General features: G+C 41.9%; 1 protein-coding gene across 2 annotated transcripts; it reads right to left on the reverse strand.

Moving 5' to 3' along the window:
• Nucleotides 1-326: 326 nt before the first annotated feature.
• AMACR (alpha-methylacyl-CoA racemase) lies at nucleotides 327-17,240 on the reverse strand. Of its 2 annotated transcripts, XM_004385234.2 has the most exons (5): nucleotides 16,994-17,240; nucleotides 13,788-13,931; nucleotides 11,222-11,382; nucleotides 5,288-5,474; nucleotides 327-990 (listed from the first exon to the last, which is right to left on the reverse strand). In XM_004385234.2, exons 1-5 carry the CDS (start codon nucleotides 17,238-17,240, stop codon nucleotides 581-583), a joined length of 1,149 nt encoding a protein of 382 aa, XP_004385291.1. In that variant the 3' UTR covers nucleotides 327-580. The 2 variants fall into 2 exon arrangements, with proteins under 2 accessions (XP_004385291.1, XP_023595259.1); XM_023739491.1 differs by lacking the exon at nucleotides 11,222-11,382 and having other exon boundaries at nucleotides 872-990.
• Nucleotides 17,241-20,728: the final 3,488 nt, after the last annotated feature.

A 20,728-nucleotide genomic window follows, 5' to 3' on the forward strand; every position in this document is an offset into this window, starting at 1 on the left:
AATAGACGGCAGTGTCATTTCCTGAGAAAATCGGACACACAGAAGGGCCATCTGGATGGAGAAGTGGGAGTCATCAGAGGAAACTTCAAGAACATTTTCTAAAATTCAAATTCAAAGACTGACTGAATGATTTCCTTACCAAATTAAAAAAAGTCAGACTTTTCTACCTAAAGGACATCCACTTTGGTAAACAGAAGAGCACGAAGTATTTCAGTACGTCATAAAATGCTATTTAAAAAACTTTCTTGAAAGCATTTTACAAACTTAGAAACACAAGTAAACTTTAGAAAAAATAAAAGCTTTATTTATAAAGTGCATTAAATAAGTATTTTAATCAATATACTCCGTCGGGTAAACTGGAAGGTAAGAAAATATGAAAACATTCCTAAATCAAAGGCCATGCTGTTAGCCATTGCTAGAATTTAATCATTACTGAGTAATCAAGAGTCTTTTGTGATTTCTCGATTCGAAGAGGTCAAACACTATGATACTGTTCTTTCACATTCCATGCACACAGTCATATGTATTATTGATACTGTAAATGCAATAGTCAAATTCACTTGAGCTGTGAGCCTAGAAGTTAGAGATTAGCTCTTAATTCATGAATTTCAATTATCTTATCTGAGTTAAGCTGATCAATCTCTTCCTGGCTGAACCCAAATTCTTTAAGTATGTCTTCAGTGTGTTCTCCTACAAAAGGATCCCTTCGGAAAGAAGGGGTAGCGGGAGTGCTCGACAGCAGAGGGGCAGGGCGAGGGCTTACGCCCTGCTCCTCATCGGTAATAAACGAGCCCCTCTCTTTGTGATGATCGTGATGGGCAACCTCCTCAAACGTCAGGACAGGAGTCACGCAAGCATCTGTGCCTTCAAAGATCTGACACCATTCAGCCTTTGTCTTCTTTGCAAATGCAAGAGCAAATTTCTTCTTCATTTCTGGCCAATCAGCCATGCTCATCTGATTAGGAAGTTCAGCAGAATTTAGCCCAAGCCCTGAAGGAAAAAAAATAATTTCTTAAATTATTATGCTTCTGGTACAGTGATTATAATCAATGAAAATGAGTTTTGAGCTCACCATACTATCCCATACAGGATGTTCTATAACCAAAAAAGAAAAAAAAGTCGATTTTGATAGGGATTATTAAATGAGTCAAGGGAAGAAATCAAGCTCAACCTGAAGGGCCAAAAGCTAGAGAGGGCAGAAGTAGTAGGCGTATAGTACTTCAAAACAGACTCTCCACTGCCGAGATCTCATTATTTACATTTCATCAAAAGTTGTCTATTTTTAATGGTCTAGTTTCTAGAAATCGATTTCTTCTCTGAGTAGGCTTTGAAAAAGAAATTTCCTTCATGTCATTATCTGTCATACTGAATTAAAACAATCCCATATTTTATATGATGTGCTCAAACCCTACAAAAGATAAAATATAAACAACTTTACACGTGACTATCTCAATCTCCAAGGAAGAAGCCTAAAATAAATGATTAAACTCAGGATTGCTGTTTCATAAATAATATCCATTTCTCTTTATTCTGATATGAGCAAGAATACGGACGACAGAGAATAAAACCTAATCACCTTTACTTAAAACAACAGCAACAACAACCCACAGCCCACGTCCTGCTAATAAAATCAGTGAACAAAAACGACTTCTGCTTCTCTATTTAGGGCATTTAGCGTGCTGTCATAAGATAAAAACAACTTAGTAATTCACAGAACATTATATAACACAGTATATTGAGCCCCAAGGGTGCACCTAATAAAACCGATGCTTGGAATCGACTTTCTTTTTTACATCATCTTCTCTTAATACGACAAAATTATTTTCAATAGCAATTACGAATGAAACCAGTAATAATTGTGGCTGGAAAAGAAATGCAGACTGGGAACCTTTTCCTTCACTGAATTTTGTATAATCATGCTGGGAAAAGTAATTTTAAAATATATATCTTTTATAAATATAAAAATTTTATAAAATTTTGCAAATATTATTTATAAAATAAATAATAGTATATTTCTTTTATAAATAAAATATACTAAAGCATAAAAACCCATGGCTGTCAAGTCGATTCTGACTCATAGCAACTCTATATGACAGAGTAGAACTGCCCCATAGGGTTTCCAAGGCTGTAATCTTTACAGAAGCGGACTGCCGCATCTTTCTCCTGCAGAGCAGCTGGTGAGTTTGAACTTTTGCAGCCTAATGCTTTAACCACTGCACCACCACGACTCCTTATAAAATATAAAAAGTAAAACAAACATTATATTACAATTAGGAAAAATGGATTGGTATTTTTTTAATTGCATTAATTATTTTTTTTGAAAAGGGGGGGACCTTATACCTACATATTGGTCTCTCACAGATATGAATAATAACAGGGGTCAGCAAACTTTTTCTGTAAGGAGCAAGACAGTTAATATTTTAGGCTTTTCAGCCCATATGGTCCCTGTTAAAACTACTCATTCTGCTTCTGTAGTATGAAAGCAGCCATAAACCAACCAGTTGTCATAGAGCTAACTCTGACTCATGGCGACCCCATGTGTATCAGAGTAGAACTGTGCTCCACAGAGTTTTCAGTGGCTGATTTTTTGGAAGTAGATCCCTAGGCCTTTCTTTCCAGGCACCTCTGGGTGGACTCAAGCCTCCAACCTTTTGGTTAGCAGCTGAGCACCACTGATTGTTTGCACCACTCAGGCGCTCAGAAGGCAGCCATAGACAATACATATACCAACGGGCAGGACTGTGTTCCAATAAACTTTATACACAAAAACTGGCAGAGGGCCAGATATGGTCTTCAGGCTGTAGTTTGCCAATCCCTGAATAATCACATTACATTTTCTGCTTTTAAGCCTTACCTTGACATACCTGCAAAAGGTACAATTTGGATAACTGTTAAGTCATAACACTAATAAAACATTTATTTTCTTGTTCTATTCTCTACTTTTAAAACCAAAACAATAAAAAAGAAGAAATTTCACATTTAAAGATATTCAAAATTCAGTAAAATATTTCAGATATGAGCTAAAATGTGTGCTTACCAGACAAAATTATTACACTTTGCAGTTTACATTGTGTTTCACTAATTTAAATTTTAAATATAAGTAAAAACTCCAGATATCATATAGAAGGACAAAATTTAGGTTAACTCCAGTTCTACTTCTTGATCTTTATAATCACTTATACAACTATTATTTTTTTGGAATCTGCTATTTAAACACAGGAACAGGTTGTACCACAGAGGGACTGGAGACAGAAATTGCCCCCAAAGTGAGCTCAAATGATTCTGCACTTCTACTGTAGAGATGAACGTGTGCTGGGGCCAGACTGTGTAACTGGGAGTTCTCTGAATTAACTTCTATGTACAAGTACAATGTTTACTAAAACATAAGAATTACAAATGTGCTATTACAGTTTACATGTATGTTATTAGAACTCAGCAGTAGCTGCAACAATTGTATGGAGCTCAGACCAATAAATCACTTTTGGGGGAAGGAGTTTATTTGATCACTGTCATTTAGAATTGCTGGTGCCTGATGATAATAAAGAGCTGTCTGAAGTGTAGCTAACGTTACTATTGCATTTCAATTCTCTAAGATAATGCACTCAGGGCATAGTACTCCCACCGCTGGCCCTTACTACAGCACTGTTCAGTTCGTAATTTTGAATTAAGACTTTCTATTCTTAATTTTGATCCCTGGATGGCACAAACAGTTTGCATTCGGCTACCAACCAAAAGGTTGGCAGTTCAAAACCACCCAGTGGTGCCACAGAAGAAAAGCCTGGCAATCTGCTTTTGTAAAGATTACAAAAACAAAAAACAAAAACCTGTTGCCGTCGAGTGGATTCCAACTCATAGTGACCTTACAGGACAGAGCAGAACTGCCCTATACGGTTTCCAAGGAGCAGCTGGTAGATTTCAACTGCCGGCCCTTCAGTTAGCAGCCGAGCTCTTAACCCCTGTGCCATTAGGGTGCTTTTGTAAAGATTAGAGCCAAGAAAATCTTATGTAGAAGTTCTATTCTGTAACACACAGGATCACCATGATTCAGAATCAACTTGACAGCAGTAAGTTTTGGTTTTTCTTTATTCTTAATTTCGGGACAGAAGGTACCCTATATAATCTAAATAAATCATTCTTCTACCATTTTTCCAAATGTATTTAAGCTGGTTAATACAGTTGATCATAAAATACTTTCAGATGTTTGTAAAAACAAGCATTCCAGCTATATGTAAATAACTTTGAGTAGTATATTGCATCTGAAAAGCTACCTAATCTAAAGTAGAAAGATAAATGCGCTGTGACCACTCTGTCACACCACTTCAGAGTATATCTTAAAAATTCTTAGGTACTAAATTATCTGTAGAATGAACTTTAAATTCGAATATTTCACATTATTACACAGGAACAAAATAATCCAATCCAATATTTAATTAGGGAAGAACACCTCCCAAGTTTTCCTGCTAACCTGGGGCAACGTGCCAGCAGGACAAGAATCTAGAAGAGGGGTAAACTGCAGAAGCATCAAACGACAGTAGCATACTCCAACACAACCTCACTCATCGAAGTATCTGTGTGCTCTGGGGACACCTAACACTGAGGCATCGTTAAGAGTTGTCTATCAAGAACAGGAACTAGTGGAACCAGCAAATCATTTCTAGGAAAGCACAAGCTCTGGGCACACAAGGGCAAGACAGGTAGCTAACAATATTGTGTATGAAATGTAATAAAAACATTGATTGTCCTCCAAAAGGGACTATTATTTTTTTTTTAAAACCCTGAACTTTAGTACTTAATGCTGTTGTTGTTAGGTGCCGTCGAGTCGAATCGGTTCTGACTCATAGAGACCCGATGTACAACAGAATGAAACACTGCCTGGTCCTGGGCCATCCTCACAATTGCTGCTATGTTTGAGCCCGTTGTTGCAGCCACTGCGTCACTCCATCTTGTCGAGGGTCTTAATCTTTCTCGCTGACCCTCTACTTTGCTAAGCATGATGTCCTTCTCCAGGGACTGGTCCCTCCTGACAACATGTCTGAAGTCCATGAGACAAAGTCCTGCCACTCTCACTTCCAAGGACTGCTCTGGCTGTACTTTATAGACGAGTAAAATTACCTGTCAGTTTAAAAGATGGGGGAAATGTCTCACAATGTAATGATGGCTAGTTAGGTTACTTAGAAAGTGGCTATATAAGAAAAAGTTACGAATTTCAAAAGGCTCCAAAATAGAGGTTAAAGAACACCCACAGGAAAATGGAGGGCGTGTGGGGCAGCACGTGAAGGTTACTCACCCTTGATCAGCAGCTCATAGAACTGGGGTTCTAATGCTCCAACAGCCATGAACTCCCCATCTGCTGTCCGGTAAGTTGTGTAGAAAGGAGCTCCACCGTCTAACAAATTCTGGCCTCGAGGCTGTTCCCACAGTCCCACTTTGTGAGTTTTCCATAGAAAAGAACTCAGATACGCTGTCCCTTCCACCTTTGAAGAAGCAGAGTAAGGTAGAAATCCAGACAATTCAACTATAAATACAGGATTAACTTCTATTTAGTTTTTTAAAAAAAAATATTTGTGGAAAGACGCTTATCTTAGAATACATGCAGATTATATCTAATTATACAACTTCTTTGATATTTCTAGAAAGTGAGTTACACTGGGTTTATGTTAAAATAAGAATTGGTTGCACAATTCAGTTCAGAAAATACCGTGAGACTGAGGAGGAACTACCATCTGTGTTCTTCGTTTCAATTAAGATTGGCAAAACGTTGATGATTTTTTAAGTTGGGTGAGGGTTCGTGGAAGTTCATTATACTCTTTTCACTATTTTTGTATACCTAAAATACTGTTATGATAAAAAGTTAAAATATAAAGCAAAAAGTTTTTTTTTTTAAGTCCATATTCTGATCTCAATACCTATTAAACACACACACACAGATATATAAAGCATATCACATTTTAAAGGCAAATCACATTATCTAAATTTAGTTTATTCTAGCTGGATTCCAAGAAAACTATATTTGAATATTTAATATTCAATACAAAATAAACATAACATGGGTGGCAGGTACTTGGGTTTTCTGATTCCAGACAAACTAGTTTGGGAACGCAACCTTCCAACTGACTACTTAAGTAAGAGGAATAAATTCACACTCTCAGCTTCCTTGATCACCAGGTTCAACTCAAAAGCTAAACGCCCTGAGCCATTTCCCTAATCATCCCAGTAACCTGAGAGAAGGCCATCAAAGCATCCTTGTCTCACAGGTCACCAACAGAAGGAGCCCGTTCCAGCTGTGAGCACAGAATTTCTCACAGAGTTAATGCCTATGAAACAAACGCAAAATATATCTTTGGGTATATGCCAATTCTCATTGACAACTTGAAGTCTCACCAGCAGCTGAATTTATGGTTATCACATTTATCATCACCAAATATTAAATTTGCATAAATGGTCAATGGCAGTGCTTTTTTTTAAACTGGGTTATATACATCTTAGAGAGGCCTCATGTTAGACAGACAGACACACAGACAGACAGACACAGACACACACACACACACACCGCACTATTTTAAATATATTTTATGCTTAGTTAAGTACACATTGTATTTATTTCTAAAACTGTAATAAAAACATAACATTTAGAAGTGTCCTATACCAAATTCCGACCAATTGTTCTATGCCAATTCATTAACATTTGTTGTTTTTCCCTCCAATTTTCCATATAATTGAACTTGCAATTGATACACTATTAAGGAGGACTGTAGTTCTGCGTGGGTATTTTTGCCCTCTTAACTTGGCCTGCTCATAGTAAACCCAACAAGCTGAGTCCCTCCTGGAAGCAAATGCACTGCGGTGCACGGGCCTTGCTCCGCCAGAGCTGAACAGTAGTGGGGCCTAACAAGTGGACTCGAGGCAGGTCATGTGCCAGCGGTGCTACAGAGTTTTGACACTGAGAGTTAGAAAACTGCTTTTCTGACTTTTATATTCATGCCAAAGAATCTGAAATGTTTTAGATATTGTAGTGAGTCAACTCTGAAATAAAAAAAGGGTTTCTGCTCTTCTGTTTCACCATAAATGAAATATAATCTGAGATTTTAAGCAAGCTACTTAAAAACTATAGGCATTTCTAATTAATCTCTGTGACTCAGGATTTTCCAAACATTGGGTCCAAAACAAAATGTAGTAATAAACTGAACACTGAAAATGATAAGACAATGACCCATAAGCCCTAATTTCAAATGTTTGTGCTTATTAAAACAGCTTCATTGGTCTGATAGTATAATAAATACTGAATATGTAAATTTATAAAACACATTTATGCTGATAAAATACCTCTTTAATCTCCCTTATATTCTGGATCTCCTGATGAGACTATTGAAAAACAGATGCCCTAACAGAGGAGTTGTGATGGGTCCAAAGTGGCCCTCTCAGCATATACACTGGCTCTAACCTGATCCTAAGGAGCCCTGGTGGCACAGTGGTAAAGCACTCCGCTGCTAACTGAAAGGTTAGCAGTTTGAACTCACCAGTTGCTCCACAGGAGAAAGATGTCACAGTCTGCTTCTGTGAAGATTACAGCCTTGGAAATCCTGTGGGGCAGTTCCACTCTGTCCTAGAGTTGGTAGGAGTTAGCAGTGGGTTTGGTTTTGTAACTTGATCCTACCTTTACTTCACCTCATACAAGGGTATACATGACAAGAGAAGTAGCAGTTACAATCCTTGGCTCATCACCAGGCCTGGCAGTGGCTACCGAGGCACCAACTCCTCTTGCCTCTCACCCACACGGCATGCATGCTGCACAGAAGAGGAGCTGAGATGGCACGAGTCCCCCTGACGCACAGAAACTGCAGCTCCAATTTCCCACGGTCGTGGATTGAACTTGGACTCCAAAACTAGGTGCCAACTGGGCTAGGCCATGATTCCCAGTATTCTTTGGTTGTCATTTTGTGGTTGTCATTTTGTGATCTAATTTTCCTATGTGTTGTAAATCCTAATCTCTTCCTGTGGTTAATGCAGCAAGATTAAGTTATGTTAAAGAGGATTAGGGTAGGATGCAACACCATTACTCGTCACAGCCCTGATCTGATATAGGGGGAGTTTCCCTGGAGTGTGGCCTGCATCACCTTTTATCTTACAAGAGATAAAAAGAGAGAGAAGTGAGCAGAGAGATGGGGACCTTATACCACCAAGAAAGAAGTGCTGGGAGTGGAGTGCGTCTTTTGGACCTGGGCTTCCTATTCTGAGAAGCTCCTAGCCCAGGGGGAAGACTGATGACAAGGACCTTCCTCCAGAACAGACAGAGAAAGAACACCTTTCCCTGGAGCTGGCACCTTGAATTTGGACTTCTAGCCTCCTAGACTGTGAGAGAATAAATTTTTGTTTGTTAAAGCCATCCACTTGTAGTATTTCTGTTATAGAAGCACTGGACAACTAAGATACCCACCAACCTTTATACTGTTTTTGTTTGTACGCCAACAGCTGGCAGGCCAGCTCACAGCCCCAGGTCAGGTGCAGTTCCCCAGATCCAAGGTAAACAATAGCAAGACAGATACCATGTTCCACAATTCTCTTACCTCCAGTTTCCAAGGAAACAGTACTGTGAAAAGACAAACTCCAGGTCTTCGAAGGCAGGCCTGGATCAACTCAGGTCGAACGCTAACCCTTTACTAACAGAGGATTCATTTGATACAAAAATTTGAAGACTACTGGCCTATAACAATGAGGTCTCTGACTCCCCACAATTAAAAAACCAAAAAACCAAACCCACTGCCATTGAGTCGCCTCCGACTCATAGCAACCTCATAGGGTTTCCAAGGCTGTAAATCTCTACGGAAGCAGACTGCCACATCTTTCTCCCGTGGAGCCACTGGTGGTTTCAAACCATGGACCTTTCAGCTAGCAGTCAATTGCTTTCACTACTACACCACCAGCGTCTACAATTATTTGTGTCACAAAGGTTCGTAGGATGAGGAAGTGATGAATATGATCTTCACTGATCCACTTGGCCTTGAGTAATTAGCCAGCACTCACTATCCCCTGGTTTAAGCATGAACCCTGAATAAAGTTGTGTAACATTTTTCAAATACACTTAAACCTTGCTATCTGCCTAATCATTACATAACTCTGATTAGATACTTTCTGATGAAAGCACCAACCACCTTTTATTTATGTCTACAAATAAACTATCACATATCTTTAGTAAATTATTTGTTATTACTAGATAAGTATCTAGCCTTATATTCTTCTTAAAACTCCCAAGGCCCAATGTTTGTTCTTAGATCATGTCTTATGGGCCACAATCACACACACGGCCGGTGCCCACAGAGGGCAGTAAACAAAACCCGTTGCCGTTGAGTCAATTCCAACTCATAGTGACCCTGTAAGACAGAGAACTGCCCCATAGGGTTTCAAAGGAGCAGCTGGTGGATTTGAACTGCCGACCTTTTGTTTAGCAGCCAGGCTCTTGACCACTGCACTACTAGGGCTCCAGTAGGGTGAAGTAATTGAAAGCAGGGATTTCAGTGTCAAAGGGCCTGGGCTCAGTTCAGTGCTTCGGATCCTCTCCAGCCCTCCACCTTTAAAGGCCATTAACTTCTCCAAGTCTGGAAATGCAAACTGGGAGTGAGCACACTGCTCTCCAGGAGTTGCCGAGATCAAAGCAGGGAGTGCGCAGATAAAGCACGTAGCCTAGGGCTTGGCATAACGACAGGGTAAAGTCAGCAGCTGATGATGCTACCATTGACTGATGGGACTGTGCCACGACAGAGCCAGGGCTGTAGATAAAAGATCAGTCAAGCACAGTTCCTACGAGAAAGGTGTTTCAGATATAGACACCAAGTACAATGTGATCTGTGCCCTGAGGACAGTCTCCCAAGGCACAGGAAAAGAACAGGGCTGAGAGTGGGAAGAGAAGACAGAAGCAGGCAATAGGAGCTTTTACCATTTAATTCTCATAACACTAGGAGGTAGACACCATCATTATCCCCATTTTACAGAGGAGGAAACTGAGGCACAGAGAGGTTAGGAAACTTGTCCCAGACTACACAGCTAGTAAATGGCAGAGCCAGATTGAGGAAGTTAGCCACCAGAATCCGTGCTCTTGACCACGGTGCCACACTGCCACCTCCTTCAGCTGTCCTCTCCAAGGGCGCGGGCAACAACATCCACTAGGCCATCCAGGCCATAAATATGGGAGCCATTCTTGACTCCTCCCTTCCTCCCTCCCTCATTGCCAATCCATCACCAAATACCAGCAGTTTTACATCTCAAGTATCCCTTAAATCCAGCCCCACCTTTCCATTAACTGTGTTAGTGCTTGCCCTTATCTCTCAGCCAGAAGAAAGGCCTGGTCACCTACTTCCAAATAATCAGCCACTGAAAACCCTATGGAGGACAGTTCTAATCTGACACACATGGGGTCATCATGAGTTGGAATCGACCCCACAGCAACTGGGTTTTTTCATTCGTTTGTTTGTTTTCTTATATCTCAGCAATAACTCAATAGCTGGTCTCTCTGCCTCCAGTCTTATCTCCCTCAAATACATTCTGTGTACTACCTCCAATGACCTGTCAAAATGAAAACATGTACTGGAGGAGTTGTAAAGAAAGGAATTCAAGGTGTGCTGTCTTGCCAGTGAGCTGTGAGACCCTGAGCAAATGTCCAAGCTTCTGTTTCCTTCTCTTTAAAATAATCATGTATCCCAAATGGAGTTGTTGTTTTGAGGATCAGAAGAGACTACACAGGGAAAGTGCCTAGCATAGCCGAGACATAGTAAAGCCTCAATATGTGACAGCATTATGATGTCAGAGTGTCTCCTACAAAATGCAGCAGGAAGGTCTAGACTGGTCCACTTCACTTTAGTATCCTTAAGAATCTTCTCCATCTGCTGAAGGAAATTTTCTGAATCTAGTTTTGAATGAGGATTGCTTGAAAACTATATTCTAAGCACAAAAGACAGCTTGGGGAAAATCACTGAAATACAACATAGGAATCGGGTGAGTAACAAAAAGTTTGGAGAATTGACTCTACAAACAGATGATCAAAAAACGGTATTCTAGCTAATATAAAAAGATATGAGGCCATTTTAAAGAAAAGAATCTCCTTAGTAATTTGGATTCAAACTTCAGATCTCATTTCTCTCTTGTCTTGTTCAGAAAAGGACCTGAGGCAGCCATATACAGTATTTAGAAACAACTGGCAGGGTTTTCGTCTCCCCCAAGTAACACTTACCATGTTGGCATCAATGACCTGTCCTTTGCCGGTGCGCGTGCGTTCAAAAAGAGCCATCATGATGCCCAGTGCACATACGAGGCTACCACCACCAAAGTCAGCCAGAAGGTTCAGAGGGGCATACGGGTTCTCACCGCTTCTACCGATTTTTGATAGAACACCTACACCATTAGAAAATATCGGGAAAAACTGTAAGCTTAACGCCTCCTTTAAATAAACACATGAACATCTTAGATCAATAACCCATCTCTCCGGTTGCTGACCTAAGTGAAAACTAATACAAACTTGTCCACACCTGAACCTATTCGGCATACTTTTAAACAGGTTTCTCTCAAGCCAAGCTCCTTGTTTTTTCTTCTCTCTCTCTCTCTAAAACTTTAATCCAACTGACATTTTCAGAATTTTATTGCTAGGATTTTACTCCCTGAGTTTTGGGAAAACAATGATTATTGTCGACTTTCTTTATGGCTTCAAAACGGTATAATGCATTCCTATTCTTTTTTTTAAAAAATAATATATTGTTTTAGGTGAAAGTTTACACAGCAAATTAGGTTCCCCTTTAACAATTTTTATACAAATTGTTTTGTGCCATTGGTTACAATTTTTACAATGTGTCAGCATTCTCATTATTTCCATTCTGTTCCTTCTGTTTCCATAGATCTATTTTCCCCACTTGCCTTCTCATCTTTGCTTTTGAGTAAATGTTGACGATTTGGTCTCATATAGTTGTTTAGGGAGCACATTACTCACCAGTGATATTGTTTATTTATAAGCCAAATCTATGATTTGGCTGAAAGGTGACCTGCAGAAATAGCTTCAATTTCAAGTATCTTACAGGGTCGCTATGAGTTGGAAGCAACTTGACAGTAACAGGTTTGATTTTTGGTGTTTTTTGGTAGGACAAGAGTCTCAGGGGTTTCTCTAGTTTCTATTGGTCCAGTAGGTCTGATATTTTTTAGGAATCTGAGTTTTGTTCTACACTTTTCTCTCATTCTATCTGGGATCTCCTATTGTGTCCCTGGTAAGAATGGCCGGTAGTGGTAGCTGGGCACCATCTGGTTCTTGTGGTTTCAAGTTAGAAGAGGCCGTGGTTCGTATGGGCTATTAGTTCCATGGCCTAGTTTCTTCTTTAAGTCTTTGATTCCCTTCTTTCTCTTTTGCTCCATTCGAATAGAGACAACAGTTGTACCTTAGACGGCCACTTAGAAACCCTATACGGCAGTTCTATTCTGTCTTATAGGGTCACTACGAGTCAGAATTGACTCGATGGCAATGGGTTTGGTTTTGGTTTTTACCTTCTTAATAAACCCCATAATCATGAGCATTATCTGTGAGTTCTGTGTGGCCACTGCAATGAACTATCCAACCCAGCAGAGAAGTAGAGAGTGCCATAGGAAGGATGGCTGGTATCAGAATTGGTAAAAAGGTTGGAGAGTGGAGATACGTCTGACCTCCATTTCATGGAAATCAGCCTTGGGTTGGTGCTGATGATCTTCTCTTCCACCCCTTGTGAAGTTAGAGGAAATCAGACACTCCCACCATTTTCACAGTTGGCATTACCATTTTTACAGCAATGCTGTTGTTGTTAGCGGCCATCAAGTCAGTCCCCGATACAATGGGATCACGCTGTTGTGATGCACAGGATTTTCACTGGCTGATTTTTGGAAGTAGATCACCAGGCCTTTCCTCCTAGACTATCTTAGTCTAGAAACTCCACTGAAACCTGTTTAGCAACACAGCATCACGCAAGCCTCCAGTGAGGGATGAGTGGTGGCTGTGCTTGAGGTGCACTGGTCAGGAATCGGACCTAGGTCTCCCACATGGAAGGTGAGACTTCTACCACTGAACTACCAAAGCACTCCAAGGTGATATTTCCCAAAAAAAACCAAACACTCTGCCGTCGAGGCAATTCCGACTCTTAGCGACCCTACAGGACAGAGTAGAACTGCCCTGTAGGGTTTCCAAGGCCATAATCTTTATGGAAGCAGATTGCCACATCTTTTTTCCACAGAGCAGTTGGTGGGTTTGAACTGCCAACCTTTCAGTTAGCTGCTGAGTGCTTAACCACTGTGCCACCAGGGCTCCTAAGGTGATATTTGAACCTAAAAACCATAGGCTTTTTCTAGTGTTCACAGACGTCTGAAACGATGACTCATAAGCAATGACTCTCAATGAAGGGTCGGGGGAAAGGGCATGTTGTCGGAATCAAACTATATCAACATCTTCTAAACCATAGAGCAACCACCCCTACTACCACCAAGAATCTCTTACTTCCTAGTAAGTGTTTGCCTGAGAAATTAGCTCCACAAATGTAGCAAGTAAATGTTACTAGTGAGACTATGTTACCTTTCAAATGTGTTAAGGCAGGGGAAATAGAAGGTTGAGAATGACCGTTCAAAGAATCCAAACCAAACCATCCTTTTTTAAACAATTACGTTTTCCTCATTGATTCTGATAAATATTTAAATCATTATCCTTAAAAAAAAATCCTTCTAATAAATGTAATTCTAGATGTTGACTGGGAACAAATAAAAAATATAGAAACAAAAATTTTTTTCAAACATACCTGACAAAGCCAAATAGTTGATATCATGCCCTGCTACCCCTGAGAACCTTCCCGTCTGGCCAAATCCACTCAACCTGGCATAGATGAGCTTTGGATTCACCTGCTGGAGAATCTCTGGGCCGAGCTGGAGTTTCTCCATGACACCTTAAAATAAAATTTTTTAAGAGCATGAATTAAGGATGAGTATAATCCCTTCTCTGCAGCAAACAAAACAGCATTCTTGCAACACTAATAACACCATTTTCTGTGCTCGCAGTAGTTACAGATTCAAGAGTGAAGCCATGATTTCTGCTACGTGTGCTTCCCTATTTCCCTCCAGGCATATCCAAGGCTACACAATCCCCTCAGTCAGTCCCTTTACCGTTTCCCCAGTTCTCTCCTTATTCACTTATACATGGTTTATTCTCTTGGAACAATTATCCTAGGTTTCTATTTAGTCAACAATACACTTTTAGGAACTGCTGCTCCCTGGGAAGACCCTCAATGAGATAGACTGACACAGTGGCTTCAACAATGGACTCAAACATAGCAATGATCATGAGGATGGTGCAGGACCAGGTAGTGTTTCATTCTGTTGTACATAGGGTCGCTACGAGTTGGAACCAACCCAACGGCACCTAACAACAACAACACTCACTGGGTGGCACGATTGGTTGGTTAAGCGCTCCGCTACTAACTGAAAGGCTGGTGGTTCAAATCCGCCCAGAGGTGCCACAGAAGAAAGGCGTGGCGTTCTACTTCTGAAAGGTCACAGTCATTGAAAAAACTCTATGGAGTACAGTTCTACTTTGACACACATGGGGCTGACATAAGTCAGAATTGACTCAAGGGCAACTGGTTTCATTCCTTTTAGGGCTTTTTCTCTTTCTACACTGCATCTGTGCCTACTTTCTACCTTACACTATTTAAAAAAAAAAACATTGCTGTCAAGTTGATTTTGACTCATAGTAACCCTACAGGACAGATCAGAACTGCCCCATAGGGTTTCCAAGGAGTGGCTGGTGGGTTCAAACTGCTGACCTTCTGGTTAGCAGCTGAGCTCTTAATCACTGCACCACCAGGGTTCCCCTTGTACTATACTATGTATCTATATATCTCATCTTCTCTATCAGCTCAGAAACTCCTCCGGCAGGATTTATGCCTGGTCTGTTACCACAGGCCCGGAAAGTGTCTAGCTTAGGACATTCACATAAGAGCTCAGTAAAAGTCTGTGGAAAGAAAGGTTAGCTACTACAACATCTGAAAGCTCTTAGTTATCAACACGTGTTCACTGCACAGAACCATGGTAACTGGCACCAGAAGTCTCCTGGGATTAAGAGTATTTGTTGTTGGTGTAGAAGCCCTGGTGGCGTAGTGTTTAAAGCGCTAGACTGCTAACCAAAAGGTCAGTGGTTTGAACCCACCAGGTGCTTCTCGGGAGAAAGATGTGGCAGTTCGCTTCCATAAACATTACAGCCTCGAAACTCTATAGTCTGTCCTATAGGGTCGCTATGAGTCAGAATCGACTGGATGGCAGTGGGTGGGTTGTTGTGTTAGGTTTCCTCGAGGCAATTCCAATTCATAGCAACCCCATGTGAGAGTAGAGTAGAATGGTCCCCATAGGGTTATTAGGGCTGTAATCTTTACGGAAGAAATCAGAGATCGCCAGGTCATTCTCCCACAGAGCCGCTGGATGGGTTCAAACCACCAACCTTTCAGTTAGCATTAAGAGTATTTAAGATTACATAATAAACACACTGCCTTTCTCTTCCTAAGGGTACCACAAATCACAAAAGCAGATGCACTCCAGTCATCAACCTAGGTAAACACCAGCCATAATCCCCTCATCTGGCTGCTACATCTGTATTCACAGCTCTACCTTCCTCCTAATTACCTGGGGCAAATTATTTAACCATTTTGTAAATGAGAGAGAATTAAATTATAATGTTAATTACTAAATTTCTATAATCCTCCAATGGATCCCTGGTGACACAGTGGTTAAGAGTTACAGCTGCTAACCAAAAGGTCAGCAGTTTGAATCCACCAGCTACTCCTTGGAAACCTTATTGGGGCAGTTCTACTCTGTCCTACAGGGTCGCTGTGAGTCAGAATTGACTCCATGGCGATGGATTTTTGTTTGTAATCTTCAAATACGGCTGTAAGGATTAAATGAGTTAACACACTTAAAAATGCCTGGCACCGCAAAGACATTCAATTCATTCACCAAACAGGTACTGACTTCCTACTATAAATCAGGCAATGCTTTGGATTTGTACTGGAACCAGTATAAGAATGTAGTGGTGCTAAACTGAAACACCAGTTTTAAAAAGGCTGTGACACCAATGTCAAGGTATCTGCAGCGGGTACGGACAGAAAGAATCCTGAGTCAAGGTAAGGAGGAAGAATGGCTGCATTAGTGATGTTAAAAGAGGGGATGGAGTGAAAGAAAGATACTGGAGTCAAGGATGAAGTAGTTTGACTCAGACAGCTGGATGAACACTGGTTCCATTCACAGAAATAAATAATACAGAAGGAGAAGACGCCCTTTTAGGAGGGAAGACGGGCTCGGTTTAGGATCTGTTAGTTGCAGTGCAGGGTGGACTGCCAGATGGACATGACCAGGGCCTGCGCACTCCAGCAGTCTGCGGCTTTGAAAGGCGTGGGCACCATCCACCTATGAGAAGTGAAGGCAATTGGGAATGGATAAGGTAGCTCCAGCGACGACACTGTAAACGAAATGGGCTGAAGCTAGAATTTGGGAATACCAAAATTTAAGGCAGGAATGTATGGTTAGCCTGAGTCCGGATGGCTTTAGAGGGCACACCAACCACCGCCCCCCCTGCCCCCCGAAATCGGTGACAATATGTACCTATGGACATTTACCCAGTTTTCCAGGGACAGAATCTTTGGCTTTCATAAGATTCTCATTAGGGTTCATGATCTTCTAATAATTAAAAAAGGCAAACAGAGCGGCAGTGAAAAAAAACTTTGGCAGGATTCAGAGAGATATAAGAATCAATGCAACAAAACTGAATCTAAGTACGGACGACAGCCTCAAGGGACGAAAGACGAACACTATTAAATGCAACAAAAAGATCTAGAAGGGTTGGGCCAGAAAGGGGATCAAGTGGCGCAGGCCAAAGGAGTGGCTGGCGCACTAGTTGACAGGTCAGGCCCCTCCGCTCCGCACGGCCCTTTCCCGTCCAGCCCTCGGGCCCGGGGCTCACCACTGCGGAAGGGCTCCAGCACAACGTCTACCCCGGCGCACAGACGCCGCAGCACCGCCGCGCCCCGCGGCCGCTTCAGGTCAACAGCTATAGAGCGCTTGCCCCGGCCCAAATGGCTGATGTCGCCGCGGCTGCCCAGCCGGTCCACACGCATCACCTGCGCCCCGAAGTCCGCGAGGATCATGCCGCAGAACGGGCCCGGGGCCAGGCCGGCTAGCTCCACGACGCGAACTCCTCGCAGCGCCATAGCACTTCCGAGCCCTATCCGAGGAAAGTGAGACTCAATAGGCCCGCCTTGAAAGCGCCGGGCAAACGCCACCTCGGGGGCACTCCTCTGTCTTGTGCGCCTGCCCGCGGCCGCGGAGTCTGCGCACTAGCGCGACTCGCGACCAGCCTTCCTGAGTCGCTGATTTGATGTACGCTTTGTTGCTGTCGGTTTTGTTCCCACGTCCAGGTTCTAGATAGTTGTCTGGGCTTGACCTGGGGAGCTGGGCCTCTCACCGTCCTCTCAGAACGTTTTTTACTGTCACCGATGCGATTCATCTGCCGTTGGGCCACTTGAGCCCTTAGTCATGCCTCACCCTAGAGAAATAAGTACATAAATAGGTAAGAACAGTGCAAACCTACTTATTAGCGAGCAGCCGGGCTCCAGGAACTAAACCTACAAGTGGGTGTGAAGCCTCCGTCGAGGCTTCGCCTGCTCCGCAGCAGACGTAAAAGCTCCCTGCAGCCCTGGGGCGGGGAGCGCGTGGTCTTTTGGCTGCTAGTCCCCAGGTTGCTCCTTGTTTGCCCAAACAATAAATTCCCACTTTGTGTTTCTCTTGCAACTGGTGGTGTGGCTTCTCCGCGTTCGGTTACAGGTGAGGCAAGCTGAAAGGAGAAACAGAAGCAGAGACTAAAGAGGACCAAAAGGATATGACAGCCAACACGTGGCAACTTAGACAAGCGGTTGGTGATAATAAATATAGTAAGTAGAGACAGTAGTTGCTGATAAACTTGGCCCTAGAGGGAACTTACAACACCCTAGTCAGAGTAACAATGTGGTATCCCTTGAAATAACTGTCTTTAAATATTTATCAAACATTTACCTAGAGAACTAGGAGAAACTAATTTTCTATTAATAAAAATATTTCATCTTCAAAATAAGGAAATCATATACACCTAATGTAAAATAATATTTTCTTGGGAATTGCTCTGAAACTATGACTTTGTGTAATAGGCAAATACTTGAAATCTCCATAAAATGGCTTAAAGCAAATAATAAATCACTTATTCATGACAAAAAAGAAAGTACTTCTTAGCTACCCCATGATTTCTTCCAGAAACGGTCGAGACCCCTGCTTTGCTGTTGCTGGGTGCTGTGGACTGCGTTCTGACTCATAGCAACCCCACGTATAACAGAACAAAACACTGCCTGGTCCTGTGCCATCCTCACAATTGTTACACTTGAGCCCATTGTTGCAACCACTGTGTCAATTCATTTCGATGAGGGTCTTCCTCTTTCTCGCTGACCCTCTAGCAAGCATGATGTCCTTCTCCAGGGGCTGGTCCCTCCTGAGAGCATGTCCAAAGTATGTGAGACTAAGTCTCCCCATCCTAGCTTCGAAGGAGCATTCTGGCGGTACTTCTTCCAAGACAGATTTGTTCGTTTTTCTGCAGTCCATGGTATATTCAATATTCTTTCACCAACAGAGACCTCTGCTAGACGCATTCAATTTCAAGTTATAAACTTCATAAATTTCATGTCTTTAAAAAAAAACAGAAAAAAACATTTGGGGGGGGTACCTTCTGTTCAAGACGCAAAAGGAACCAACTTTAATATCATGTACATCAGAGAGGCAGAGTCAAATGAAAGAGCTTTAAAAATATTTTTGAAACTTCCAGGCAACATGGCACTATAGTCAGAAGCACCACACTGTCCATCCGCAGCAAAGATCAGAAAAACTAAGTCAAGCAGAATCACAAGTCAATCTTGAAACCCTAAGCATCAAATGAAGACATAAATAACTCAGCCAAGCACCAAATGGAATAACAAACTGACCGAGAACAGAGCACGAGGAGGGATACATGCAGAGGCCTCCTACCAGCTACTGCAGCACAGATCCGCCATCTTCGGCCCCTATCGGAGATCAACGAACAGGGGGTATGAGAAAGCAGCTTCATGGAGCTACCAGTAGGAGACAGAACAACCGTAACCAGTGATATAGGCTTTCCCACTCCCCACCCTTCTTCACCCCCACTTAGCCTCCTCTGCTTCCTACAGCCACAGTCTCTTGGCCAGGAAACACCAGCTTCACCCTGGTGTTGCTTGGATTCCACCAGCCCACACTGGCCGGCTCCCTGAGTGCCTTTTGTTGGCTGCTGGTGTTGCTTTTTTCCACTTCTTTAGATTTCTTCCTTACCTCTCACCACCTCCCCCTCCTTTCTCTCAAATTCCTGGCTCTGTGGGCCATCCTTGCTTCTTCCTGAAAGGCTGCGAAACACCCCTTGATTGTGAAACTGCTTTCCAGCCTGTGCTGCCACGCTGGTGGGAACCCAGGGGCTTTTTTGTTTGTTTGCTCTGATTTGTTCTGTTTTGATTTGTTTGTTTGTTTTCTTTTTCTTTTCTCGGCTTGGGAGCCCATTCTAGCCAGGCAGTACCAGGCAGCTTGGGAGCTACTCCGTGACTCTGCACAGATGCACAGGGACATCCCTGGGGGCATTTCTTTTTTCTTTTTCTTTTTTTGTTTGTTTGTTTGTTTCTTTTTTGTTTGTTTGTTTCTTTTTTTTCTCTCTCGTTCTCTTTTTGTCTTTCTTCATTTACAGTTTCTCAATTCAATCATTTTTTTCTTTTACCCTTTTTTCTTTTCATTTTTGTTTTTCCTCATTTCTCAGTCTCTCATCTCTCCACTCCAATAGCAAGCTCCCTTAGCACTCTTTTTTGTTTGTGTGTATGTTTTTGGCTCCTGTTCCTCTCTCCTCTCTCTCATCTTTTCCATACCCATCTTAGCGCCACACATCACAAGCTACCCCCTTCTTCCTGCCTACTTGGACCATGTGCTGAACATTACACTCCCAGGCAGCACAGGCATGGCCTACTGAAAACTGCCCTGCACTGATTCCCGGTCCGCACTGCCAGCCCTGGTACATGCCACAAACAACCCATCCCAGCAACTCCCCTTCAGCTGGACCTGTCCTGCTGTACCATACCTGAGTGACTGACCCTGCCAATTGGAGAAGGAGGTGAAAAGTATTGCACCCACAGAAGAGCAAACAACAAAGAACACACAGCCCGCCTGCTCAGACATAACCAAATAAAACAAAAAAGCAGGACAAAACAAACAAATCTACAATCAATAAATGAGGAATGACCACTGAATGTCCTGAAGACAGCAGACAATATCAAAACATTTACAAAAACAGGACAGGATAGTTCCAGTAGGCATCCAAAATAAAACACCAGATGAGAAGAAAATGCGCTAGACCTAACTGATAGGGAATTCAAATCTCTAACATTCAGAGCTATTCAAGAGTTGAAGCAAAAAGTGGACAAAAATGAGGAAAAAGTAGAAAAATTCATGGAAAATGCAAACAAATTCTTGGAGAATACAGACAAAAAAAGGAAGAATTCAAGAAAATAATACAGGAACAAAAAGCTAAAATAAATTCACAACTAGAAATCATACAAAAACAACAATTAGAAATCCAAAAGATAAACAACAAGATTTCAAAAATGGACAGAGTCATAGAAGTGCT

Source organism: Trichechus manatus, unplaced genomic scaffold, assembly GCF_000243295.1.
Source record: "Trichechus manatus latirostris isolate Lorelei unplaced genomic scaffold, TriManLat1.0 scaffold00135, whole genome shotgun sequence".
Taxonomy (NCBI): domain Eukaryota; kingdom Metazoa; phylum Chordata; class Mammalia; order Sirenia; family Trichechidae; genus Trichechus; species Trichechus manatus.